General features: G+C 53.2%; 2 protein-coding genes across 2 annotated transcripts in view; one reads left to right on the top strand and one right to left on the bottom strand.

Annotated features, from left to right (window-relative positions):
* Positions 1-12764, bottom strand: part of MATN4 (matrilin 4) — a 15540-nt gene extending 2776 nt beyond the window's left edge. The window contains exons 1-7 of the mRNA XM_053993221.1: positions 12700-12764; positions 3483-3599; positions 1999-2568; positions 1529-1651; positions 932-1054; positions 707-829; positions 449-571 (exon numbers count right to left, since the gene is read on the bottom strand). Coding sequence (XP_053849196.1) covers positions 449-571; positions 707-829; positions 932-1054; positions 1529-1651; positions 1999-2568; positions 3483-3555 — 1135 coding nt within the window. The 5' untranslated portion in view covers positions 3556-3599; positions 12700-12764. The remainder of the gene's footprint in view (positions 1-448; positions 572-706; positions 830-931; positions 1055-1528; positions 1652-1998; positions 2569-3482; positions 3600-12699) is intronic.
* On the top strand, positions 12332-26065 carry RBPJL (recombination signal binding protein for immunoglobulin kappa J region like). The gene is made up of 12 exons (XM_053993324.1): positions 12332-12397; positions 12499-12743; positions 18681-18806; positions 20719-20789; positions 21033-21148; positions 21984-22158; positions 22521-22658; positions 23154-23263; positions 24268-24408; positions 24718-24873; positions 25066-25169; positions 25572-26065. The coding sequence occupies exons 1-12, from the start codon at positions 12332-12334 to the stop codon at positions 25843-25845; spliced, it is 1722 nt and encodes a 573-aa protein (XP_053849299.1). The 3' UTR covers positions 25846-26065.

The raw sequence follows: 26065 nt of genomic DNA, 5'->3' as shown, positions 1-26065 counted from the left end.
AGGCACAGGGGGAAGGTGACAGAGGAGCAGCCTGGCCACGGCCACTGTCAAGAGTGAAGGAGCCTGGGGCTGGGGGCTGAGCTTTGGGACTTCAGGACACTGTGGGAACACCCTGGAACTGCAGCTGGGAAGGAGAGCAGACTATGCCCAAGGGACTCAGCCCAAAAACCTCCACTGACACCCTGTGAAAGTCTTTTCTAGGTTTCTCTTTTCCCAAACCTTTCCTTAAAGCTGTTGCATCCTCTGGGCCATGTCTCTGAGGACACAAGCATCCATCCCCACAGCAGCCAGGGTGTTTCCCCAACCAGAGCTAGCTCTCCACCCTCTTCCAGCCTAGCTTACAGTCCCAAGTGGGGACAGAGCCCCCCAGTCCAGTTTCAGGTGAGCTCTCTCCAGGAGCACAGAGCCCAGATAAGGAGAATGTCAAGGGCTGTGTCCCAGTACTCACTGCTGCACGTCTTGCCATCAGCCTGGAGCTGCTGGCCCTCGGGGCACACACAGTGGTAGGAGCCCTCCGTGCTCACACACTTGAACTCACAGCCGTGATCCACCCCGTTGCAGAGGTCGGTGGCTGGAAGACAAGCCGAGGGCATGGGGTTATTCCCATTCAGGATGGTCCGGGAACAGCCCTTCCCTGGACGCTGGGCAGGACATAAAGGCACGTGCTATAGACACAGCCTGTGCCGTGCAGCACGCAGGGACCTACCCCTGCAGGACTTGCTGTCGGGCTGGAGCGTGAAGCCGCTGTGGCAGCGGCAGTAGTGCCCGTTGGGGATGCTCACACACTCGTGCTGGCAGCTGTGGTTCCCAAAGCTGCAGTAATCAATCACTGGGGAGACAAGGAGAGCAATGGCAGAAAGGAAAAGACAAGAAGAGAGAGAGAGAACGGGAAGCAAATGAAGAAGGGACAGGGAGGGAGGCAGTCACTTACTCGTGCAGCTCCTCTTGTTGTGGCTGAGGTAGTAACCTGGCCGGCAGCGGCAGGAGTACGACCCCTGCACGCTGACACAGTGGTGCTGACAGCCGTGCCTCCCGTCCGCACACGCATCGATGGCTGCGGGGGAACGAGACACCCATCACCCTCCTGTCCCAGCCTCCCTGGGGCAGCAGGGCAGGACTGCTCCAGGGCTTCAAAGCAGCTCCCAGCACCGTGAGACAAGAAGGAAACGTTCTGGTGTGGTGGTCAGACCAACTAACATGGCATTGCACTAAAATCCAGGGAAAAGCACTGTGCACTTTGGTGCTGGGGTGTGAACCCTCTGGTACTCACTGCCCGGACCCCCTCAGCTGACAGGCAGCTGGTTGTGCCCACATAAGTCACAAGTGTCCCATCGCAGAGAGGTGGCCAGGATTTAGCAATGCTGAATGTCTGCAGGCATTACTGACCCGGGAGGCAGTGGGCCCAGTGAACAGAGCACCCAGGCTGCTGCTGGCCTCCATGAATCCTCTGCTGTGTTCCAGCTTCCCTCCATGGGACCCATAACTACAAGCTCCTTATGAAAGTTCAGAAAATAAAAAGGGTTTTTACGGGAACAGGTCTTTCCATCCACATTGAGCCTGTAGCCTGGGTTGCACTCGCAGTAGAAGGAGCCAGGGGTGCTGACGCAGCTGTGCTGGCAGCCGTGCTCCCGCTCCACGCACATGTCCACCCCTGCAAGACAGAACGGGCATCAGAGTGGCCCACAGGCATGCCAGACACATGGGGAGACCCTGGCTCTGGCATATGCCCTGTCTCTGCAGCAGAAGCCAGTGTGACACAGCCCCACAAAGCCCCAGCCCTGCCAGCCCAGTGCTCACCACTGATTTCCAGCACACAGACACAGAGACCATGTAGTGCCCTGTCCTGGCACCTCACTGGGGAGGTTGTTTCCCCATCCACCCTGCTTCTGGCAGGGGCAGCCACCTCAAACACCCCTCTGAAGGTCACCTTCTGGCCTGGGTGAGGAGCAGACACCAGGGACCCCCCCTTGCCACTCAGCAGCAGCGGCTCTCACCCACCGCAAAGCTTGTCCTGGAACTGCTTGGCAAACTGCTGGATGAGCTCAAAGGACTCCACCAGGAAGACGTGCTCCTCCAGCGGTGGGGAGGCCATGGCCCGCAGGGAGTTCATGTCTGCCCGCTGGATTCCCACGGCATAGATCTCGATGCCAGCGTTCCGGGCCTGCGTGGCCACCTCGGTGACGCGGTCCTGGGGCCGCCCGTCCGTCACGATGATGGCGATGCGGGGGATCCTCTTGTGCAGAGGGCGCGCGCCCTCCTGCGTAGTGAAGGCCACGTTCATGGCGTACTGGATGGCCAGGCCCGTCATGGTGCCCTGGGCCAGCGGGATGATGCTGTTGATGGCCCTCTCCATGTCTGCCCGCGTGAAGAAGGTCTTGAGGGAGAAGATGTTCTGCACCTGGCTGGAGTACTGGATCACCCCCACCCGTGTGGCGTTGGGGCCCACGTCCAGGTTGCCGATGATGTCCATCATGAACCGCCGCATGGTCTCGAACTCGAAGGGGCGCACGCTGCGCGAGCTGTCGATCACAAACACGATGTCCAGGGGACCCGTCCTGCACTTCAGTGCTAAGGAGAAGGCAAAAATAAGGCTCAGTCCTGTGGCTGTCTGCAGGGAGCAGGGAGATCTCTGCCCGCTGGCTGGGGGCTGCTCATGAGGGATGGAGAGAGCAGGTTTGGGCGGCCCCCAAAGACCAGCACCTTTCCACTGCCCAGTAAATGCACAGAAGGTGGTGGCAGAGTGGAAGCAGGGTCAGCAGGCTGGGGAGACATCCCCTGGCTGTGGCTTGTTGTGGCTGTGGTTTTTTAAGGGCAGAAAATGAGACAGTAAAGGCAAAGCTAAGGGCATGCACTTGGTAGAGATTGAGTTTCTCCTGAGCATAAGGATGCTACTGGGAGAGTGTTCATCAAGTGAAATGCCAATGAACTGATTTTGCTTGGCTTGTGTGCACCCAAGCCTGGGAGAATCGGGCCCTAATCATAAGGAAACACTTTGAGTCCCTTTGGGATGATGCCAATCTCAGTTGCTCTGAAGGTCTCTGAGACATACCTGCTCCTTTCTCCATTTGGTGCCTTCACTGTTTTTAAACTAAAATTGATTTAGATCTCTCTCTCCTGGGCAGAGAGAGGCTGGTATCCCTGGGTTTGCTTTGTCCCCTGCACCTGGAGAGTCAAACAAGGACTTGACTCTTACAGCTTACAGCTGTGCCTCCTGCCAAGGTCACAGCCCATGGCCTGGAGGGTGACAAGCCCTGGGCAGGGCTATGTCACAGGTGAGGAGGTGCCCAGAGCAAGCAGCCCCAGAGCCACCATGCTGGGGCCAGGAAGTTTGTGTCCCACTGCTGGGGGGATCCTCCATCCTCCTGGGGATGCTCCCAAAGAAGAGGCATCCTGTCCCACAATGTCACACAGCAAAATGTCCTCTGAGGGCTCCACTGTCCTATATTCTCACTATATATGCACTCCCACCAGTCAGGGCTCACCTGCAGGTTTTGCCCTGGCTTCCAGTGCTGTCAGGAGAAGCAGGAGGAGAGAGGCAACAGGCAGGAGCTTCATGATGGCACTGGGAGAGCACACAGTTCCAGTGCTGGAAGGATGTGCTGCAGGGAGAAGACGAGGTGCAATCAGTGCTGAGGGTGGGCTCAGCCACAGGGCAGCATTCTCCTGTGGTGGGTGTCCCCAGGCAGTGCCAAAAACCCTGACCAGCAGCAGTTTTGACAGATCAATCCCCAAACTTCTCTGAACCCACATGGAATCTTTCCTGTTCCAAGGACTGGCAGTCTCAGCACATCTCAATTTCATTACAGTAGCAACACTGCCAAAGGGTCTGATTTTCTGCTCTGGGTGGAGCTGGCCATTGAACAAGACTTATTTTCACTTGCAAACCAGGCAGATGGGATGTTCAGCCAAATGCTTTTTCCCTGACTGTGTGGCTGTTCTCTGCAGCCAGTGGAGAGTGGGAAAGCTGCACGCAGGGATGCAGAGCACCAGCCCTCCTGATACTCCTGCACGGGAAGAGAAGCCCCCAGATGAAACACCAGCATAGACGACACCTGCTCAGAAGTCTCTCAAAGTCACTGGCAAAGATCATTTTTCCAAGTTCCATTCTCTGCCTGTCTCCAAACTCCCTGGGGAGAGCAGAAGCCTCTGCAGGCAGAGGGTGTAAGGATGCCTGTGCAGGTGGGCTCACACCTCTCCCCCCAGGCAGGTGCTGGTGAAGCACTGCCAGCCTGCTGCTCCCCTTCACATCACCCCGGGGTCCCCACCACTCTGCCACCAGCACCCTGCACCTCTCCCTGTCCTAAAGGTTTTTCCAAGGGATACTCTGCACCACAACAGTTTTTTCATGTCTTTAGGGTGGGATCAGTGGAGGAAAAGATATTTAAACTTGTTACCCAAAACTTCAGCTTCTCACTTCTCTCCCTCCCTGCCCACCTCTGTGTTGTCTTGCCTTTCCTGGCTCCTGCAGGGATATGGATTTATTTAGTTTATTTTTATTCCAGCTCTGGTTGAAAACCCAAGGTGCTAGGGATGGAAATGCCACAGATAATGTGACTCTCCCCAGGAGATGTGCAGTGCCAGGACTGGGCTCGGATACTGGAAGGGTGCTTTTAAGAAAAAACACACAAAAATTCATTTTATCGGTAGTTATCAGCCAGTATTTATTTAGCCCCAGGAGGTCTCAGCTGTAATTCATCACCAGGGTTGCTGTTTAATTGCTCAGTGGTTACGTGCAGCCCTGAACACCATGTCTTTGATAGCAGGGACACTGATAATAGGTTTCACAGCTGCATCTTAAAACTGTCTCGAGACTCAGTGTTCACACCTGGAAAACTATATTAAAGAATTAGGAGGACAGAAAAGGGGTACAAGAGGATACTGGGATCCAGAACACCAGTCTCAAAGTGAGAGACGTGGCCTTTCCCTGGAGGCAAGAGCCTACCAGCCCGGGACCAGCCCGGGACACTGACTCCGCTGCAGTCCAGGAGCTCCTGCACAACCGTGCAGGACCAGTGGGATCGCTCTGGCTGAGGGGATGAGCAGGGACAGCAGCCTGACGGGTCTTTTCCAGGGGACAGAGGTGAGCTGTGCTTCGTGGCCAGGACTGCTCAGGCACCTGTGCCCCTCACCACATGCAAGCAGAGAGACAAACAGTGCTCCTCCCCCAGCTTTGTTTCCCCATTTATTTAGCAGATTCTTTTTCCAGCACTGCTTCTTTCCTGGGAGAAAGCACTCACAAACCACTATATATTTTTGCAACAGCCATGCCACCTAGAACATTTCTGCAGCTCTCTTCTCTCCACACCTCCCTGCAGTGGCGGGCTGCTATGGAGCCTGTGTCTCACAGCATCCAGAGAGTTTCAAAGACAGCCCAGAGGGAGGAATGAGCTGTTGGGCCAGGAACCAAGAAGGAGAAAACCAGTTCACGACTGATCTATTTTTAACATCATCTCAGCTTTTGGATGAAGTCTTGGCTCTCCCCGCGGCTGGAAGGGCTGATGCTGCCTGGACAGGGCAGGGCATGGCAGCTCAGTCATATTCTGTCCTGGCAGCAGAGACCAGGCTGGGACAGAGTCCTGGTCCCTGATTCAATTTAATGCCCAGTCCTGCCGCAGGAGCAAAGGGATGGGGGAGCAAAGACGATGGGACAGATGTCCCCCAGTATCTCTCCCACCATCCCACACTTGGCAACTTCCCTCTACCCTCATTTCCCTGGGGCTGACTTGCATCCCTGCAGAGGGACTGCTCACACCCTGAGGGGTGCACAGCACCCCCTCCAAGCCCGTGCAGCAGTGGGAGGGCCATGGGTGGGAAGCGAGCGGCTGGCAGGCAGCTGCTGCGGGGTAAGGCAAACACGGCGCTGGCTGCAACGCCAGAGACCTTGAGATAACACTGAGCTATAAAGGAAAAAAGGTCCAGGCAAGGTGAGTGCTGCTGCCTGGGCTGGTTCAGCTGAACCCTGCAGATGAGCTGAGAGGGCACTTGGACCATTCCTGACATTTCTGAGCAACGCAGTGAGAGAAACAGTTATTGCTTTTCACTGCTGAAGGAGATGGTCAGTACATGATGCAAGGAGGGTGACCAAGGGGAGAGCCACACGTAAGGACAGAAGGGCCACCTCCTCTTCACTCTACACGTGATCTCAGCCAAGGAGGACATGGAGATGGATCCCCAGAGACAAACAGGTAAGCCAGCACACCTTCCCTGGGCACCTCCACTGGCAGTGCTGCTCTCCAGGGCAATTGCATCCCTCCCTGCTCCACCGCTTGTCCGTCTGCTCTCCCTGCCAAACGCTGAGTCTCAGGAAAAACAGCCGCTTCAGGTTTCAGCGTGGCCTCCTTGGCAGCTCTCTCCTGGCTGCAGGTTAACAGAAATACTCAGAATATTCCCCTCTGGTTCATCCAGATGGTGGCAGGTTGGACCTGGGCACACCCTGCCTTGGACAAGGCCAAAGGACAGGGCATGGCAGGGAGCAGGGTGAGGAGTGCTGCCAGCTCCCTGCCCTCCTTGCTGTTACAGGGATGGGGGCTTTCTGTACTGAGCTGCAGAGGGGATGAAGCAGAAGGGGAAAGGAGAGGTGGCAATGTGTTCAGAGCCCAGGAAATGCCCTGACCATAGTGTCACAAGGAGGAAAGCAGGTTGTGGACCAAGGCTATGGAGCCACGCTGCCTCCAGACCCTGCAAGTCAGGACAAGGGATCATCATGAGTTGCAAGGAGTGGGGAAGAGCTGGGAGCCTGTGAGCAAGCACCAGCCAAGGCAGAAGGCTGTCCCATGCAGCAGGGCTGTGCAAGGAGGAGGCACATACAACAGGTCCAGGCACACATGGCAGGGTGCAGGGCACTGATGCCACAAGTGCTAACAGCACCTATTTCTGTGCTGGAAGTCATGGCCAATGGTAGAGCAGCCCTAGACATGATGTTGCTGAGATTCACCCTCCTCATCTGCCTCTCCATGCATCCTACTTTGCTCTGCAGAGCTTTTCTTTGCAGAGACCCATCCAGGCAGTTTTGAGAAATTCAATTCCATCAGTGTTATTTGATCAAAGTGTCAAAAAACCCAATCAAAATACGGCCAGGAGTCCCAGCCCTGGGTCCTTTCACTTAGGACACCTGAGTTCTGCCACGACAACAGCAGAAAGACAGCAAGAGCACCATCAAGCTGGAGAATGGGGAGAAAAACTGTGATGTCCTCAGCAGGACAGCAAGTCATCATCCTTCTGGTCCATGCTTGAGGGAAAGGCTGCCCAAAAATGCATGTGGGACCAAGGGAGGAAGACGGAAGTGTGCCTTGCCCCAGGCGACAACAAAGCAACCAGAACTACCTGGAGAGATGCAGACAAGTTACATCATCCTGGAGGCACCTCTTGATACCAAAATTTGTTGTAGAAACATGGATGAATTGCTGGCACATTGTATTTGTGAGACCTGCAAGCAGTGTGAAAGAATGAGGCCTGGGACAGCCTGGAGCTGGATCCACCCTCTCCTGGAGAGCTGCCCAAAGGTTGGTTTCTCCCAGCATAATCCCCAGTCTCAAGGTGCTCTCTGCTTGCAGATGCCCAGCTCTCAGTGCTGCTCACAAGCACTGAATCCACCCTCAGGACTATTTTATAGGCAGCATTGACCTTACACTCAATCACAGCTCCAAAATCTCAGTGCTCATCCCCCCACGGCAGCTGGGTGACGAAAGGCAAATCAGAGAGGACAGCAATGCAGTTTTTAGAGCAAGGAAGACTCAGGGACCAAAGCACATCAAGACCATGGAAATGGCAAGAATTTCCAACCCAAAGGGTTTTTTTCCCCCGTTTAAGGACTGATGTGTCCTTGGTTTTTCCCAAACACGTGTGGGAGAAGCCGAGCAGACTCTTTCCAGGACATCGCCGAGCTCTCTGGTTACAACTCTATGGCAGCTTTACTGGGCCAAGTGCCACCTGGAAGGACACATTGCTTGAAAAACAAGGCTGTATTTCTCCAACAGCACATCAAGGCTCCAAACCCAACAGGAGCAAATCAGCAGGAGTGCTGCAACAGGAAAACCTTGCTGGATGCAGAAGGAACCTCTCTTTTGCTCTGCTTGCTCCCCACAAAAGCCTATTCCCCATTTTATGGGACTCACTCGTGTATATTCACAGGGAGGGCAGGAGGAAGACATTTCTTGACCAGGTCCTTTTGCAGTAACAGATGTCTTTGACTCACAGCTCGTGGACTCAAGTTCTGGCAGGTTTATACTGTGACATGACATTTGCAGTCCCCTTGGGAAGGAAATGCTGGGTGTAGCAATGAAGAAAGCATCCCCCTCTATTCTCCACAACAGCACACGGGGTATTTCTCTGCCATCAATCTATCTCTAAAAGATCTCCCAGTGCTCTGCCACACACTGGGCAGGAAAGCCTCTTGCCCAGACAACCCTGCACTGAAACAAGCTGTACCTGGGCTGCTTCAGCAACAGCTGCCACAGATAAAAGCCACATTCACTTGCAAATTAAAATGTTAAAGATCTAGCCAAGAGGAAAACACAGCTAGAGGAAAACACATCTGCCAAATCTCCTTGTTCAGCTAATCATGTCGGAGATGGCTCCTGTTTCAGGACTGCTGGTGCCATTTCTCTGTTCCTCTCTGTCCCACTCAAGACCTTTAGGCTACACTTGTCCCCTGAGCTGCACAACAGGCAAAGTCAGCCCATCGCCTAACTGCTATTGTCAACAAAACTGGAATACTCTGATTTTGATGAAGAGTGATCAACAGGGAACAGATCCACCTTACTGATTCTCTTTAAAAAGCAAATGCTCTTCTGAAAACAGGTCCTTGGAGGACAGCTGAGCTGGGCCAAGAGACTTCAAACTTTGGAGAGAAGGATGTCCTGGGCATCCAGAAGCTGACGCAGCAATCCATTGCCTAAGTTCTTGTTTTGGGAGGAAGGTGTTAGCATTTTTTTCCGCCAGAAATATGCATGTTCAACCACAAAGGAAAAGTCATGGCCCAGATCAGCCACTGGGCTGGTGCAGAGTTTGTCAGCTAAGCTCCTGCTGCAGCAGGGCTGGTATGAGATTGATAGTTACTACCAGGACATCTGTCTCCCAGATCTGCTAGGACCACTATCCCCAGCTGACCTCCAGGAAGTTTACATGGCACAGACAACCACAGAGACCGCCTGCTATTCCAGCCCAGCAATCATAGATCCATTGCCTGACCTCCTTCTCTAAGTCTTTATATCATATTTCTCACTCTACAGATATGACTCAATGTGTTGGCATAAGAAAACACTCCAGGAGAATATTCTTGTGCCTCTCCCCTTTATCCTACCCATCCTGCTATGTGTTTAATTGAAATAGCAGAAAGTGAGGAACGTTTGGCAGCTGCAGAAAGGCACGCGGGGACTTTTTGTCCCTCCTCAGAACAGAAAAGCAAGCTTTGTGTAGATACTTTTCACAGGGAGAACCTGAAAGGTAGCACAGGAAATGTCTCACACCTAACTTCACAGCAGCTTCCACATCTCTCTGGCAGCAGGAGATCTAGGACCGAGATGCCATCACCCCTTAGGAGATGCAGCAGAGAAAAGCTTCACCAGCAGCACAGTGGGCTGTGGCCTCCCTTCTGCCCACGCTGAAGAGCAGCTAACACTTTGGGGAAGCCATCCAAGTCCAGCTGCAGGTGTATGAGCTGAATTCCCAAAGGCAGTGTTTTTCCATGACTGGAGCTTGCCTAATTTTCCAGCCCAGACAGAGACTCTTGTACAGGGGGTTATCTCTGCTGTCAACAGATCTGCTCCCACTGGTTCCTGCCATAGAGCATGCACTCCTATGGGTCCACAGACTACCCTCAAAGACTCCTGAACTTACACATTGGCAAAGCACAACACAGCTCAGAGACAGAAAAGCTGAAGTCTGGAGAGAAACTAAGGTACTGCCACCTCTCTGCAAGGGACAGCAGCTGAGCCCTATGGATTTCCCTAAGGAGCACCAGGGCTAGGGATGCACTTGTGTGCAAGCAGAAGCTTGCAAGGCAAGAGGATCAGAAGTTTGCAGACAGACAGGCAAAGAGAGAATATTGATGGGAAAGATGAATTCTGACTCCAGTAAAAAATGCCAGGAAGGACAAGCTTTGAGAACCAAGAAAGATTCAGACACAGGGTAAGACTCAGTCTGGAGCATGCCACGTGGAAATGCTGCCATCTCTGTGAACCAGTCTCTGGACTCTCCTGAGCACACCCCTCTTCCCTTTTCCTGTTTTAACAGAGCTGGTTTAAAACCCTTTCTAGTTAGCCAAGGCAGGAGAGAACCAAAGCCTTCTAAGAGCTGAAAACATTACCTGGCACCTAAAGGTACATCTGTGCTGGGAGTACCTACAGGGGGTGATGCTCACCAGCCCACAGCAGGGAATGGAGAGCAGAGTCAGGGTCCCTGTGGCCAGCAGATCAGTGGAGCCCTTATGGCAGCTGCATTGAGCTCCTGATGGAGCCCCAGTGCTCAATTTGCTACTGTTTGGGCCCAAAGTGGAGAAAACACGATTACTGACAGGTAATGACAAGTGTCAGGAGCCACTCAGCCTCCTGGCTCAGCTGGAGGAGACATCTGGCATGAAAGGGCCCAAGTGGTGCAGGGAGAATAGCTGACTTTTATAAGTTTCTTTATAAGCACCACTCCATCTTTTTTTTTTTTTTTCTGTGTTTTTTCTAGGTCCCATTTATTAACTCACGGTAGGGCTTGTCTGTAAGTCCCATGTGGGTGTAGATAGAAACGTTACTTATCTCCCCTCCATATTTCAGCCCTATTCATCAGGCATTTGTAAATGGCATTTTATGAGTGCTGAGTTTTTAACAAGGCAGGCACGCTGCTCCAGAGCGAACAAAGGGGCCCCTATTGGAAACTTTAAAGATGTTTAAACAAAGACTTCTCTTGAAAACCTTTAACCCCTAATGCCAACCTCAAGGGAAACGCTATGTTATGAGCAATGGGAGCACAAACATCTTCTGTGACCACAGATTGCTACAACGGGCTGCCTTGTTGGCCACAGCTCCTCTGTTTGCTACGGCTGCCAACCAGGGCAGCTCCCAGCCCATCTTGTACTGAGCACATACGGTTTCTTTAATTCTGCAACAACAAAAGAAAGTTACAACTTCCACAAAAATCAACAGCAACTTTTCCCATTGGATGCAGCAATACCCAGCCTGCTTCCATGAAAAGTGTCATTTTACGGCAAACACCAAGATCCATCGTGTGGTTTCCAGAGGGAAGTTTGCATTTTGGATGAGGCTGAATTTATCCATATCCTGGTGGCAAATATCAGGGCTGAGATCTGAGAGATTTCCCCACAGTTTTTTGCTGCTATCAACAGCAATCTAATGAACTGCTGCAGAGATCACAAGAATCTGCTTGTGAAATTCTGCCTGTGAAATGCAATTTCTACTTGTTATTGAGAACCTGCACACTCACTGCCTGGGATTAATTGCTCCTATCCTTGAAAAAATATAAATCTTTACTATCAAGAGATGCTACAGAGGGTCCCACAGGGAGGGGTCCCAAAGGGAGAACTTCATAATAACTTTATAAATAATCTGGGTTTAAGTGAAGCAAAAATCCAGTGTGATTAAGCAAAAGAGGCAAAGCCTCGTGCCTTGTCTCAGAGTTTGGGCTGAGAACAGGTCCCTCTCATGGACCCCTGCTCCCCTCAGTCCCACTGCACACATGGTGGCTTCCACTGACACGGGACAGTCCCATTTCCCTGCCAGCCTCCTCAACCACACCAGTTCCCACTCTGCAGCCTGCCTCCTGAATGGATTCAGCAGCTCTCTGCTCCACAGCAAAGGCTGTCCCTGCAGAACGAGGGGCAAAGCCCCAGCAGAGCACATACCACCACACCGTGCATCTGCTCAGCTCCACTTAGCTCACTCGAGTGCGCGTCCGCACAAACACGATGAGTGCAGAATAATCTGATTTTCCAAACAAGTTTTCCCATGCAATTGCTTAGAACAGAAGTGCCCAAAGCTAATTTTATCCTGTGAAACACTTGGAATGATAAGCTGAAGGTGGGTGATTGCTTGTGCAAACGAGTATGCACAGACCCAATTTTCCAGTCGTGCAGAAACGGTGCATAACAAACTTAGGGTACACTTCTGAGCTTATCATTCTGCAGGATCTCGATCTCCAGCTGCTCAGTACGCCTTGCCCAGGTGTACCAGAGCTTATTATTGTCTGCTAAGAGATCCTCGGTTGTATAAGCAGGGACCTGCCCGACAGGTAGGCAAAAGCTTAGCGGGGCAGGCAGCCTGAGCCATGCCGACCGCACGGAAAAGTTCACATCGCTCCCACAGCACCGAGGCACCGAGCGGGTACCATGGCCCGGCTGCCCCACCGAACGTACCCCGGCACCGCTGCGGGGGCCAAGCCCGTGCGGCCGGGGGTCGGGAAGGCTCCGGCCCACAGATGGGAGGAAAAATCCTTTGGGGCGAAGCTTATGCTCCTTCCCTCCTCCCGGCTTTGCTTTCTGCTCCTGACGCCCAGCATCGCCGCTCCCCTTCCTGCCAGCCCCGCTCCAGGGAAAAGCTCCCCCGGAGGCTGCCAATCTCCGAGGCGCTGCGCGCAGCCCCGCCGGGCGGGCTGGGACCGGGACCGGGACCGGACTCACCCGCACCCTCCTCACCCTCCTCCTCCTCTCCTCTCCTTCCCGCAGGGGCGGCGGTGCCCGCGGAGCCCCTCACTCACCCGTGCCGGCCGCGGAGCCGCTCCCCGCCGCGCTGCTGGCTCAGGTACGCGGTGCGGGCGGTGCGGGGCGGCGGCAGCGGCGGGGCCCCGCCGGCTTTAACGGGGCGGGGGAGCGGGGGGGCGGCGGGGCGGGCACGGCCCGGCCCCGGGGCAGCGCTGGGAGGGGGGGTCCAGCCGCCTGTGCCGGCAGGGGGCTCGGGGGCTCCCGCCGGCCCCCGCCCCGCCGAGCGCGTCCCCGCGGGAGCTGCGCGCAGGTGGAACCGGCACCGAAGGGTGCGCGGCCCGGGCCGGCCGTGGGCTCACCGGCGTGGAGGGCCCTGCTGCTTTTAGCGTTTTCTTTTTCTTTTTTTCTTTATTTTTCTCTATTTTTCCTTTTTTAACTCTTTATTTCTCTTTTTATTTTTTCTTTATTTTCTCTATTTTATTGTTCTTTTTTATGTTTTTGATATTTTTCTTCCTCTTATATATTTTTTCTCCTTTTGCTTTTTTTTCTTTGTTATATTTTTATTATTTTCTTTTTTTTTTAATCTTTTTTCTACCCTTTTGTTGTCTCTTCCCCTGCTGGGGGAATGCACCTGGGAGCCCCATAAACTCAAAAGTTAATGGAAAAACGAGAGTCTAAACTTAATACCCACTTGACCTACAGGGTCCTGGAAGTTTAGGAACATCAGCAGGTAGTGGCTGCAATGTGGGGAGGTGAGTTAGAACCGGGAGACTGCAGACCAGAGCTTGGAGGGCTGCAGAGCCTCCGGTTAAGCTTCCATCAAGAAGGTCAACTGATGTGCATTGGAGATCAGCAGAGGCTTCTTAGAAACCCTGGAATAGACCTTCCCAGTCCTCCACCTCTCCCAGCACTTAGATCAATGTGGTGGTGGCAGGAACCACCTTTAGTGCTTTATAGGACTGTGTTGTGGCGCTTTAACAGCACTTCCCTTCCTCTTTGCACACGAGGAACAGAGAAAGGAGACTCCAGGAAATCACCCCCACCGTCTGAATTTTCTAGCAGACCTGCCAATACTGCATTATCAAACTTGGGCATTTTGGGGGTGCTGGTGCTGCTGGGGTGCCCTTGCTCCCTGCAGAGCTCACTGCCACAGGCTTTTCGTGCTTCCTGCTCTCGGCCGCTGTTTGCCCTTGGTGTGGTCGATAAATCCCCCAGGCCTAGAAAAGGCTGAATTTCACTTGTGTGTGCAGTGAGGAAAATACAGGATTTATAAATACCCATGCATATACAAGGGCTGTGGGTTGGGTTGGTCTGGATTAAAGGAGGTATTGAAAAATGAGGGAAGCCAGAAACTGCAGGCTTCTCATTTCTGTGATTTCTAATGGCTTTTCCTTTTGCATAAACATTGCGTTGACTCCATACCCAAGAGCACTGCAGGCATTTTCTCCCCTAATCTGCACAAAATATAACCTAGACCTCTAAAATGGATATTTTTTATTAGGATGTTTGGTTTCCCCAAACTGAGGGAAGAACAGTTGCCCTCTGTGGCAGCAAGTCCCCAGCAAGCTTCAGGGCAGCTGTGTCCTGAGCGAGGCAAACCACAGCTCCATTTTTGGGGGGAAAAGCAGCAAATTAAGTCTCTGCACTTCAATTCAGTGCTACCTGCACTTGGGGACACTGTTACTGTGAGTTACAGTTCTTTTATAAAGAGGTGATTTGAAGACCCAGTTTTTAAACAATAGCTGCCGGGATTGTATTTTGGTCTCCAGAGTTGGGTACTTTCATTCCCAGGGGACCAAATATATCAGATCCCTTCCTCAGCAGCCTGAGCTGGTGGAGCTCATTGAACTGAAAAGGAGCAGGGCAGAGGCCAGTTTGCTTCTCCCAGTGCCTGTAAAGCACTTTTTCTTCTGCTGCGGTTGCCCAAGGGTGTGCACACAGAAGGTGATGTGTGGAGCAGAGTTCCCCAGCTGGAGGCAGGACAAAGCACTGAGTGATGCCCCTAAACACTTGCTGCTGGCAGGGAGAGGGATAATTTTCAGCTGTGGTGTTAAACATCAGTTCTCCTAAAATCAGCAATGGGACTGTGGGGTCCAACCTTACCAAAGCCTCTCGGCGCCTGCCTGGGCTCCCTGTGTGCCCACATGAAACAGCCCTTTGCAAGGTGGTCCAGCTGTGTGTCTCCTGTGGAAAACACACAGAGTCTCCTCCTTTTCTGCTTCATTTCCCATGGGAGAGGGCACAGCAACCCAGCCAGGGCTTGCAAAACCCCCTGGGGTACCCTGGGTCTCTCCCACCTCAAGCAGCAGGGCAGAGTCACCCTAGAGATGTACCACAAATGCGCTCACACCCTCTCCTGAGGCACATCCTGACCTAAAGCAAAGGAAAAGCCTTGGTAAGTGGTGCCAGGCTGAGCAGGGAAGGGGAAAGGCTTACAGAAATCAGTGTAGGAGAAAGGTGGTGGACCCCCCCTTGCTCCCCCCTCCCTTTTTACTACATAATGCCCAACTGTGTGGAGAGCAGCTGAGCCCCAGCCAAGACCTCAGGCTCTGAAAAGGCAGCTTTTAGTGAGAGCTGTAAGAGCCCAGCCCGTGTGGTGCTGCTAACATGACACTGAACTAACACTGCACTACAACCTAAGCATTTTAATAATTTAATATAATAAATGTCAGAAGGCGTGAATAATTCTCTGTAACCCTGAGGAGGCTGTAAGTGCCAGAAGGAGCCAAGTGGGCATACTGAGCTGCTTTAGCAATAGCCCTTTGACTCTCTGAAGGTAAATTTATACCACGTGATGGATGCTGGGTGGTCGCCTCTGTGGGCAGAATGGCAAGCACTGTTCAGAAGTGCGTCACTGACACAATTTAGCCCCAAAATTTGGAAGGCAAGGGCTGCAGAGAATGGACAAAGAAAAGAAAGGCGAGTTTCTAGGTAGTTGTTCCTCCAGCTGGACATCAAATCTGAAGAGCTCCCATCTGTTTACCTGCCTTTGGCATGCACATTGCCCCTTGAAGCAGTAGGTAGCACGTGGGTAGCTGTTCCAGAAGGCTCTTTAATAAGCTCCAGGCAGTGACCCACGTGCCTCTGGAATTATGGATGGATGGCAGGGAGCAGTGATACCTGCACAAGCCTGGCCCTGCCCTGAGCCAGTGCTGTGGGAGGCTCTGCAGAGCAGGCATTGCTGCTGCCCACGCTGTCAGCACACGTCTTAATCCACAGGTTTTGGCAATTTGCTCCTGAACACTCCCTGCCACTGCCTGGCCTCCATGCCAGGCTGTTCCACACTTTGCCAAGGGGTTAATGGCAGAGGAGCCCCACAGGGAGACCCCAAGCTACATGGTTGGGCACTGGTGACTGCGTTGGTGACACTAGCAAGGATGGAGCATGTGACTCTGCAGCTGAGACACAAGGACCCAAAGCTATACTCCTAATTTTACACAGCACACTGAACGATGAGACTCACCAGGAAAAAATTCACACACCCAGCCTGGTTCTTCCCTGCTGTGTGTCTGTTGTCTCTGACAAACTGAGGGTGAAATGCTACTGAATGGAGCCAGCAAGGTTCAGTATTCATTTAACACTGTGTTGCATTCGTGTAAAAGGGTACCCAGGGTCAGGCCAATTTCCTTGATACATTTCCATATTTATCCCAATCATAATCAGTTGTTCTGAAAAAAAGAAAAACAAAAAAAACAACAAAATCGACCAACTAACAAAAAAAAAAAAAAAAAAAAGAAAAACCCAAAACCAACCCAGATTTTTGCTGAGAGATTCCCAAATAGTGCTTTTATATGAAGGGAAAAAATAGCAAAGGCGGATCAAAGCTGAAATCACACCATTGCTTGGCAGCAGAGGAGTGAAACAGCTGCAGATTGCCATTATGGAAAAAGATTCAGTAACTTTCTTATGGGATCTCTTTGGCTGTGCAAAGATATAAACAAATCATTGGCTAGAAAGTGGAGTGAAACTTCAGCAAGACTAAGTGACCCACCCTGAAGCAGCTACTGGTGGGATGCTGGCTGGTAAAACTCTGCTTCAGTGTGCTGGAGCAGGAGTGTCCCAGCACCTCGATGGAGAGAACAGGTACAGCCTTGGCCAAGGAGCTCCTCCTGCTTTGCCAAGAGTGCTGTGGGGTGAGCCAGGGCTAAGCCCAGAGCCCTGTGCTGGCAGCAGCTCTGGGACTGCCACAGGAGCAGAGCCTGGTGGCAGCCTGTGCTCTGCAGTCAGGAATGGCCATAAAACATTCATTTTCCAGGCACAGAGTAGCAGTTAATGCTGTGGGTGACACTGACACTGGCCCTGGCTGTAAATCTGATTCTGCAGGGCTCTGTTGATTTATGTTTACTAGTGATCCAGCTAACACATCTAGGATAAGGAACTGGGAACAAGGAGGGCAGGAGATTATATTGCCCCTCTGTAACCAACAGAGCATGTCTGTGCAGTGCAAAGTGTCAGCTCCCCATGGCACTGCTCAGAGAAGACACTGGGTATATATTTGCTTGTGGGACATGTGTTTTTCTTCCTCATACAACAGCAGAGCATCAGCTCCATCCAAGGGTGGGAAAGCTGGACCTGAAGTGAGATGTGTTTAAAGTGAATTGCAACATGGGTGCTAAAAGCTGTAAGGGGCACAGCCTTTTTAAAGTATTGCACTGGGAAGAGCAGAGGTGGCAGGCAAACTCTTCTAGCAGGTTGCTTGGGATGACTGCTTGTAGCTTCTTTCCCTGGGAGCTTGCTCTGGCCTCTGAGCCCAGAGGAGCTCACCACGAGGAGCCTGCCTTGGGGTGATGGCAGGACCAGACTTATCTCTCTTCACACATCTGACCATTTATGCTCTCAACTTTTCTCCATTTCTAGCCCACTTAAGAGGAAGAGAGACTGTGTTTAAAGGGAATGCTCCCCTGCAGATCTCTTACAAGTTCCTCCTTGGGTGGCCATGGCTGATCCCCCTACTGTCGCCCCTTTTCCTCCAAGTCATCCCCTAGTGCTGCCCTCAGCCCCCAGATGCTCTCTCACAGTTACTCTGTGATGTGTTTTCCACTGTGGCTGGGGCTTCACAGCCTTCTCTGGCCTCTGCTTTACCTCTGTCTCTGATAGGAGAGTCATTAACCAGGCTGAGTCTCCTCAGTAGGATCAATGTTCCAAGTGGCCACACTGACAGATGTGCCAAGGAGGGACTTCTACACAGTGTCCTAGGTTGACATCTCTTCCCTCTCCTCTGGTTTCATGTTATCCAATCAGATATCCCAAACTCAGGGAATGCTCCTGTCCCAGACTCAGGGGGTTTAGGGCCTTTCAGCAGGGCAGGAGCTGGTGCTGTCAGAGAGTGGTCTCAGCTCCTCTGAAGGCAAACCAGCACCACAGAAGGCCTCCACAGCTGACATCCCAGAGCTCTCCCCCCTTGCACTCCCCAGTCCTTGCACACGTGTCCCAGGTGGCAAAGCAGGGCATCTCAGACCCACCTCATCTCTCTCCAGCTGGTTAACACCCAACCTACTGAGTTAGCAGAGTTAAATGCCAGGTGCCTGGGAACTCATTCTAGTTAATAGAGCAGAAACAATCAGCAGAACCACCTACTCCCTAGGTCTCAGAGAAAAATGCAGCTATTTTTACCCAACATCCCTTGCAGAAGCCAACGAGTTGCTCCACCTCGCATGACAGCTCCCCAGCTGCACTCACAGCTCAGCAGCATCGCGTCCCAGCTCACACAAAAGCCAGAGAGCAGCAAGCACATCAGGCTGAAAAAGAAATTCATAATCAGTTAGAGCACAGCCACCATTGCATGGGGCGGGAAATCTTAGAAATGCCCTGTGTGTGTTTGGTGGCAAACTGATGAAGTTATTCCGTTATCCAAACTTTCTGTTTTTCAATGCCAGCCCCATTCTTAGAGCAGCTGAGCTGCAGTTCTTTCTGATGGGAAAGCCTTTCCACCTTCCCCACCCCATCAGGCTGGGCATGGAGGGAGCTCCTTGCTCCCTGCAGGGCTGGGCAGGAGCTGGCTCTGGTGCCACGGTGCCAGGGAAATTGTGTCTTGTAGACCCAACCCGTACCAAGCCAGCCTGCTCCAGGACAGCGTGAGGAGGTACCTGCAGCTGCCAGCAGACCAGACAGTGCTGATCCTGCACGCCAAAGTCGCACAGAAGTCCTACGGCAACGAAAAAAGGTGGGAGATTGTCAGCACAACGGGCCAGGACTGGGCAATTAGTTACATTGTCTCCACATATCACAGAAGGCTGATTATTATTTATTAAGAAACCCATTCTTTTATACCCTAGTTCACTACAGGTTGACCTAATTGGTCCTCCAATCAAAACACCATCACCAGTGGCCAATTAAGAAACCACCCTTTGGTAAAAAAATCTCCATAACACATTCCACATGTTCACAATATCAGATGCAGCAAGTAAAGATAAGAATTGTTTCTCATTCTTTTCTCTGATCTTCTCACAGCCTTCCCAGAACAATGCCTGGGAAAGTTGTGTGTTGCTCTCTGTGGCCAGAGAGCTGCTGCCACAGGAGATAGTCCCATCTTCTCTGATAGCCAATTCTAAACCCAGCTACCTAAAGCTTGATTTCAGCCTTGCTGGATTTCACAGATCTAAGCTGGTGAAGCAAATTATCCCCTCTGCATTCACTCATTACATCTTTACATCCAAAGCCATCATTTAGTCTCCATGAATTGAATAACAAAAGAAAGGTATTAGCTCCAACCTGCATCCATCCCAGCAAGATATTCCCAGTGGGTAGGTTCTTCCCATGAAGTGGTAAAGAAAGACAAAGTAAAAGAAGTCAAGATTCTATTCAAATCTCATGCCCCAAGAAGGAAAGGCTAGAGTTTTAACTGCCCTGTAACTCTTGTCTTAAAATCTGCACGGCCACAGCAGGGACTGGGGCGTTTCCATCAATGCCAGTGGTCTCCAAAAAGCTGCTATTTTTGAAAATCCTTCCCACGCTGCAAAAACACCTTGAGGTTCTGGCTTGAATCTCCAAAATTGCCGCTCGCTGGCAGTGACATCAGACTGCGGCACTGCAATGTAATTAATCCTCCATTAATCCTTGGGATATAAATACTGCTCCGTTATTACCGAGTATGGAATAGCTATGAGGCGACGAGCTCAGCCTCCAAGGTGTAACCACCCAGCCCCCAGCGACCCCAGGGGACAGCTCTGGGATGGGCTGGCTGTGCCTACAAAGTTCTCTCACCACATCCAGTCTCCTGCCAGGAGCTGCTGGTCCACAGGTAAAAAAGTTATTTCAGGGCTGAATCTTCCAGCCAGGAGGGAGCCCTCTCATCACAGCCTCTTTCCTCTGCTGCTGACCCCGTGCAAGGGAAGAGCATGAAAATCAGATGGTAGGTCTGAAAAGGGAGAGAAAAACCTGCACAGAGCTCCCAGGTTAAAGTTTGAAGGTGCTGCTGCTGTTTTCCTTAATAATGGGAGTCAGGGGCCTGCACTGTGGATGAGTTGTTTAAATAAACTTGTACCTCCAGGGCTCCAAAATACCCAACCCCCTGCACTGGTGTTTTCTTTGCTAGTGCTTTACCCAGTATCAATAGAGGATGAATTTACACCATTCACACAAGTGCAAAGACAGTGGAAACCCAAATAAAACACAGGAAAATGGGCTTCCAAACTCCTGGCTATAGATTTATTTGCACTGGGCTCCAGAACTGATTGTGAATGCAAACTCTGTTCCCAGCCTGCTGAAACTCCCACATGGCAGTCAGGCAGAGGCAGGGTCTGATGGCTCCCTGTCTCTGGGGGAGCTGGAGGTGGGGGTGCCAGGGTCCCTGTCCTCCCATCCCAGGGCCATCCTGTCACTGGTGGGATCATGGCCACCAGTGGCACCACCAGATGTGGCAGCTGTTGAGGCTGGAACCAGGCACCGGAGGAGGTGCAGGGCAGAGGGTCCCCAGCCCCTCGCTGAGCATCACGTGCCTCCCGGGGTGCAGGGTTGCCCCCAGTGCTGGTGATTCCCAGTGAAGATCTCTGCTCTCAGCACAGCCATCCAGCCACTCCCAAGCACCTTTTCAGGGTGCTGAAGGGCAGTGAGAAAATGCCCTCTTGTCTCTGCAGGTTTTTCTGCCCCCCACCTTGTGTTTACCTGAGCGGGCCGGGATGGAAGTTAAAGCAGGAGCAGATAAAAGGTGAGCAGAGCCCTGGACCTCTCCTCCCTCCCTTCCTGCACCAAGGAGAGCTGCTCTCTGCCTCTGCAAAGGGGACAGGGAGTCTGTTTATGTTGATTTTGGCTCCCCAAACTCCTTTCCTGCTCAAACCTGAGCCCCCTGAAATCCAGACCCAGGGAGGGCTGGGGATTGGTCATGCTCTGCTCCTGGAGAAGCTGAGCCTGTGCAGGGGGCTGGAAGGTGCTTCTCCTCTGTCTCTTCCAGCCAGGGACCTGGGAGAGGCTGGATTTCGGGTGTGTGGGTACATGGGGCTGGACAGCATGGGCAGCAGCCTGATGGAGACCCAGAAGCTGAGCTTTGAGGAGCAGCCAGATGCAAAGGTAAAGCCCGGGGCTCCCTGGGCCTGTGGGAATCCCCCTCATGCAGGGGCTGAGCTGTAACCAGCATCACCCCACACCCTGGGATGTCACACCCTCCCCATCCTCAGGATGTTACAGCTCTTTCTTCCTAGCCATAACTCCCCACTCCCACTCTGCCAGCCTGTTGTGGTATGTGCAGCAATCCAGACAGCCCAAAGATCCCTGTCTTTCTCTGGAACCATCTTTTCAGGTTGACAGCCTGTCAAAATCTGCACAGCTCCCTCAGCCCCGGTTCCTTCTCCTGATGAGCAGTACTGCTGTTTGTTACAAAATGAAAGCCTGGTCCTTCATTTGCAGATAAACAGCTTAAAAAAACTGCCCCAGTTGATCCCAAAGTTCAAAACCTTCAGCAGAGCTCTGGCATCTTTTGATTGGAGGGGAAAAAAGGGAGAAAAAGCATTATCTGGGGTCCCTGAAGAGCACGGGGTCTGAGGCAGGCCAGGAGCCTCACAGAAAGAGCCTTTGTCCACAGTGCTTGCCTTGCTGCTAAAGCACAGCATATCGGCCAGGATGAGGGAAACCATAAACCCAGGGTGATTTCTCATGTTATGTGGGATAAATCACACATGAACATTCATTTCCATAAGGAATACTCTGCCCCCAGTGTAAATAAAGCCTCTGCCTATCCCCAGCTCTTCATTCCACCTGTAATAACATCTCTGGTCGTTTCTCCCTTTAAATGAACCCGGGGCTCGTTGAAAGGGCGCTATTATGTCCTCGTGGGGTGGTGAGGAGGGTGAGGACGGCTGGTGGGGTTGGGCTGGAGCTGCTGGCAGCCCCTCTGTGCCCCTGGCAGGGGTTCAGCTGTGCCAAGGCCCTGTACATCTCGGACACGGACAAGCGCAAGCATTTCCGCCTGGTCCTGAAGCTCTTCTTCAGCAACGGGCAGGAGATCGGCACCTTCCACAGCAAACTCATCAAGGTCATCTCCAAGCCCTCGCAGAAGAAGCAGTCGCTGAAGAACACAGACCGTGAGTGGCTCTGTGGGGAGGGAGGTGGGTGCCAGCCCAGCATGGGATGCTCTCTGCTCACAGCTTGGCTCTGGAGTGGTCCAGGCTGGACCCAAAGCCCATGGGAGCTCCCAAAAGAGGATGTATCTCACACCGTGATGTCTCATTTCCAAATGGTTCACCCAGCACGAGCTGTAATGCCCTGATGCCAGTGTGGTCCCCACGCCAGGGGCCTCACCTGCACTCACGCAGAGGGGAAGGCTGTGGGCTGTGGGGAGGGTGTTGGCTGCTGGGTACCCCAGGAACCAGGGCTTGTCCTCGCTGGGCTTGACAAAGCCATATTCAGTCCTGGCAAGCACTAACCCAGCCACCTCTCCCCACAGTCTGCATCTCCTCAGGCTCCAAAGTGTCCCTCTTCAACCGCCTGCGCTCCCAGACCGTCAGCACCCGGTACCTGTCTGTGGAGGGGGGAGCCTTCATCGCCAGCGCCAGGCAGTGGGCAGCCTTCACCCTCCACCTGGGTAAGGACCCTCGGGTGACACTGATGCCACCATGCCCGGGGCTGCCTGCCTCCAGCCCTGGCTCTCCCGTCCTGCAAAGCCAGTTCTTGGGGGCAAAAGGCATGGGAATTAGCCTGGGGATGCAGGAATCTGGCTCAGTCTCCCCTCTGCCTGGCATTCCTGGTGTGTCTCTGGACGTTTCCCACTGGCTTTGAGGGCACAGGGGCTGTGACCAGGGCTGTACTGGTCTGGAGGTTTACAAATCCAAGGGATTGCCTGGAAGAGACCACAGCCCAACAGTGTTCCTGCCCACGCTGCTTCCAGCAGTGTCCCTGCAAGGTACTGCATCCCCATCCTGCTCTCCCGGGCTGGGCTCCCAGGGAATGGTGGTCTCTCCAAGCAGTGAGCACGAGCAGAGAAAGCAGTGAGAAAGCAGCGGGAGCAGAGCCAGAGCCGTGCCTAGCAAGGTTAACCAGCCCCTCGGGCGGTGACTCTGCCTCTCTCCTTCCCGGCCAGCCGACGAGCGCTGCGCCCGGAGCGAGTTCCCCCTGCGGGAAGGGTACATCCGCTACGGCTCCGTGGTCCAGCTGGTCTGCACGGCCACCGGCGTCACCCTGCCGCCCCTGGTAAGCTCCGTCCCTGCGGGTGTTGTGGGAATCCTTAAAATCAGAGGGTTTGGGGCAGGTTGCAAAAGGCAAGCCTCAGAGACAGCAGAACTACGATTAGAGCTAAGCAGTAGCCATAAGATTTGTCAGCAGAAAAATTATACAAGAAGTAGAAAGTAAGGACAAATAGAACAATGGTCAGTGTATTAACACTTGCCTAGAATAACTCCCTAAGTTACAGAAAAGTATATCTAGCAAGATATTAGGAAGTTCTAAGCTTAATAATGGAGCTCTGTGCATTGTATCTTAAGGCTTACAAGCAGGTATTGTAATACCTGAAATAAGAGAGCATTGTTTTAACCAAAGGTACGTGTGCTTATAGTGGTTGGACAGAACTACTGTCAATATGCTTTTGCTTTATGTGATTGGTCAAAAAGTTTTTAAAGTTGTAACATCAAGTTCTTAGTCTGCTGCCTGGGACGTGAGCTGCTGGCATCTTCCCATTGTCATAACCATGTAATGAGGCTGATGCTGGAAAATAAACAGCTCGAGACGCGTTCCTCACAGTCCCGTCCTGCTCGTGATTTGTACACAGTCCCCCGGCCAGCGATAGGTGTCAGGCACACAGAGCTGGCCACTCCATGGCTCCGAGCGGCGGGGCCCTGCCGGGGATCAGTGCCAGGGATCCATGCTGGGGATCCATGCCGGGGATCTGTGCCAGGGATCCATGCTGGGGATCCATGCCGGGGATCTGTGCCAGGGATCCATGCTGGGGATCCATGCCGGGGATCTGTGCCAGGGATCCATGCTGGGGATCCATGCCGGGGATCTGTGCCAGGGATCCATGCTGGGGATCCATGCCGGGGATCTGTGCCAGGGATCCATGCTGGGGATCCGTACTGGGGATCCGTGCTGGGGATCCATGCTGGGGATCAGTGCCGGGGATCCATGCCAGGGATCCACGATGGGGATCCATGCCAGGGATCCATGCCAGGGATCCATGCCAGGGATGCTGCCGCCCGCAGATCATCCGGAAGGTGATGAAGCAGTATGCCATGCTGGACGTGGATGAGCCCATCTCCCAGCTCCACAAGTGTGCCTTCCAGCTCCAAGGCAGTGACCACATGTACCTGTGTCTCTCCACAGACAAAGTGATCCAGTTCCAGGTATGGCAGTGCAGGAGCAGGTGAGGACCCCAGGGTGCTTGCTGTCATCTCTGCAAACCCCTGTGTTGCGTCGGGCTGGCGAGCATGTCACTGGGAGGGGTCTTGCATCCAAACTAAGGCCAGAATCATGGCAAAACTTTAATGGGGACGCTGGGACTGAGGTCTTTGGAAAGGAATCACGATCCCCATTTCCCCATGAGCAAAGCAGTCACTTGCTGGAACCAAGACACTGAGGGCAGAAGGCAGGCATCCCAGCCCCATTCCCCACCATCTCCCGTGCAGCGTTTGGAGCTCTGACACTCTCCACAGGCATCTCCCTGCCCGAAGGAAGCCAACCGGGAGCTGCTGAACGACGGCTCGTGCTGGACCATCATCAGCACGGAGACGGTGGAGTACACCTTCAGCGAGAGCCTGGCGTGTGTCCGCGAGCCCGTCAGCCCCGTGCCGCTCATCGCTGCCCTGCAGGTAGGCACAGCCACGGGCTGCCCCTCTCTGTCACCTGCCTGCCTCGTGCCACCTGCTCCTGAGCCCTTGCGCCCCCGTGGCACCTCCCAGTTTTGGGATCCTGTGGGAATGAGATGCACAGACGGAGCATCCTGTGGGAGGAGTCTGGCTTCATAACCCACACAGCCCTGCCACACTCTCTGCCCGTCACAGCTCACAGGTGGTGGGGACGTGGCCATGCTGGAGGTGCAGGGGGAGTATTTCCATGCACACCTCAAGGTCTGGTTCGGAGATGTGGAAGCAGAGACAATGTACAGGTAACATGGACAGGGGAGCTGGGCAGAAGGCAGGGAACAGCAGCCAGGTGTGGGCTGTGCTGGGCAGATCTGGGAAGGATGTGCCTGCAGACCTTGGGGACAAGGACACTTGCACTGCCCATCCTGCAGGAGCAAGCATGAGCACTGCAGCAGAGGCTGGAATGAGTCTGGTGCCAGCTCTCTGCCCTAGCTGCAGTCTGGGGATAACCATGGGTGGGGACAACAGGGATTTCAGGGAACTGCAAACAACCAAGCAACCCTAGCAGAGAGGAATGAAAGACTGGCTGGAGGCTTCACACTGAGCTCCAGGATGGAGGAGAAGTGCAGTCACTCACTGCTGGCTGCTCCTGCGTAGGACCTTCCCCTGTTAATGCACGTTTTCCTCTCCTGCACTGTTGCCAGGAGCCCCAAGTCCCTTGTGTGTGTCGTCCCTGACGTCTCTGCCTTCGGCAGCGACTGGAGGTGGCTGCGATATCCCATCACGGTCCCGCTCCTGCTGATCAGGGACGATGGCCTCATCTACTCCAGCTCGTTCACATTTACCTACACCCCAGAGCAGAGCTGCATCCCAGGCCAGCAGGTCCTCTCAGATGTTCCCCAGGACTCAGACAAATTACTCGACAGCATCCACCAGGAGTTTACCAGGACCAACTTCCACCTCTTCATGCAGACCTAGCAGGCTAGGCAGGCACAGGCTTGGCCTCACCGCTGGCCTAGGGAAGGGGAACAGCCCTGAGCCATGCTGGGGGGCTCATCCAGGGCTTGGGGGGCCCTGTCAAAGGGTCCTCCCTGCTCACTGAACACACACCATGCTCCTGTGATTTACTGATTTCTCTCTCTCTCACAGCAGCATCTTACACTGCTGAGATCTCACATGAGAGCATCAATAAATCAGG

This window comes from Vidua macroura, chromosome 17 (genome assembly GCF_024509145.1).
Source record: "Vidua macroura isolate BioBank_ID:100142 chromosome 17, ASM2450914v1, whole genome shotgun sequence".
NCBI classification, from domain to species: Eukaryota; Metazoa; Chordata; class Aves; order Passeriformes; family Viduidae; genus Vidua; species Vidua macroura.
Note: the sequence above shows the minus strand (reverse complement) of the source record. Positions and strands in the feature narration are given on the sequence as shown.

What these genes read in the sequence shown, in the direction of transcription:
- RBPJL (XM_053993324.1), top strand. Translation starts at nt 12,332, where the DNA reads ATGGCCCGGCTGCCCCACCGAACGTACCCCGGCACCGCTGCGGGGGCC. An exon ending in CCGCCGCGCTGCTGGCTCAG is followed by an intron (nt 12,744 to 18,680) that starts GTACGCGGTGCG and finishes TGTGTCTTGTAG; the next exon opens with ACCCAACCCGTACCAAGCCA. An exon ending in AGCCTTCACCCTCCACCTGG is followed by an intron (nt 22,659 to 23,153) that starts GTAAGGACCCTC and finishes CTTCCCGGCCAG; the next exon opens with CCGACGAGCGCTGCGCCCGG.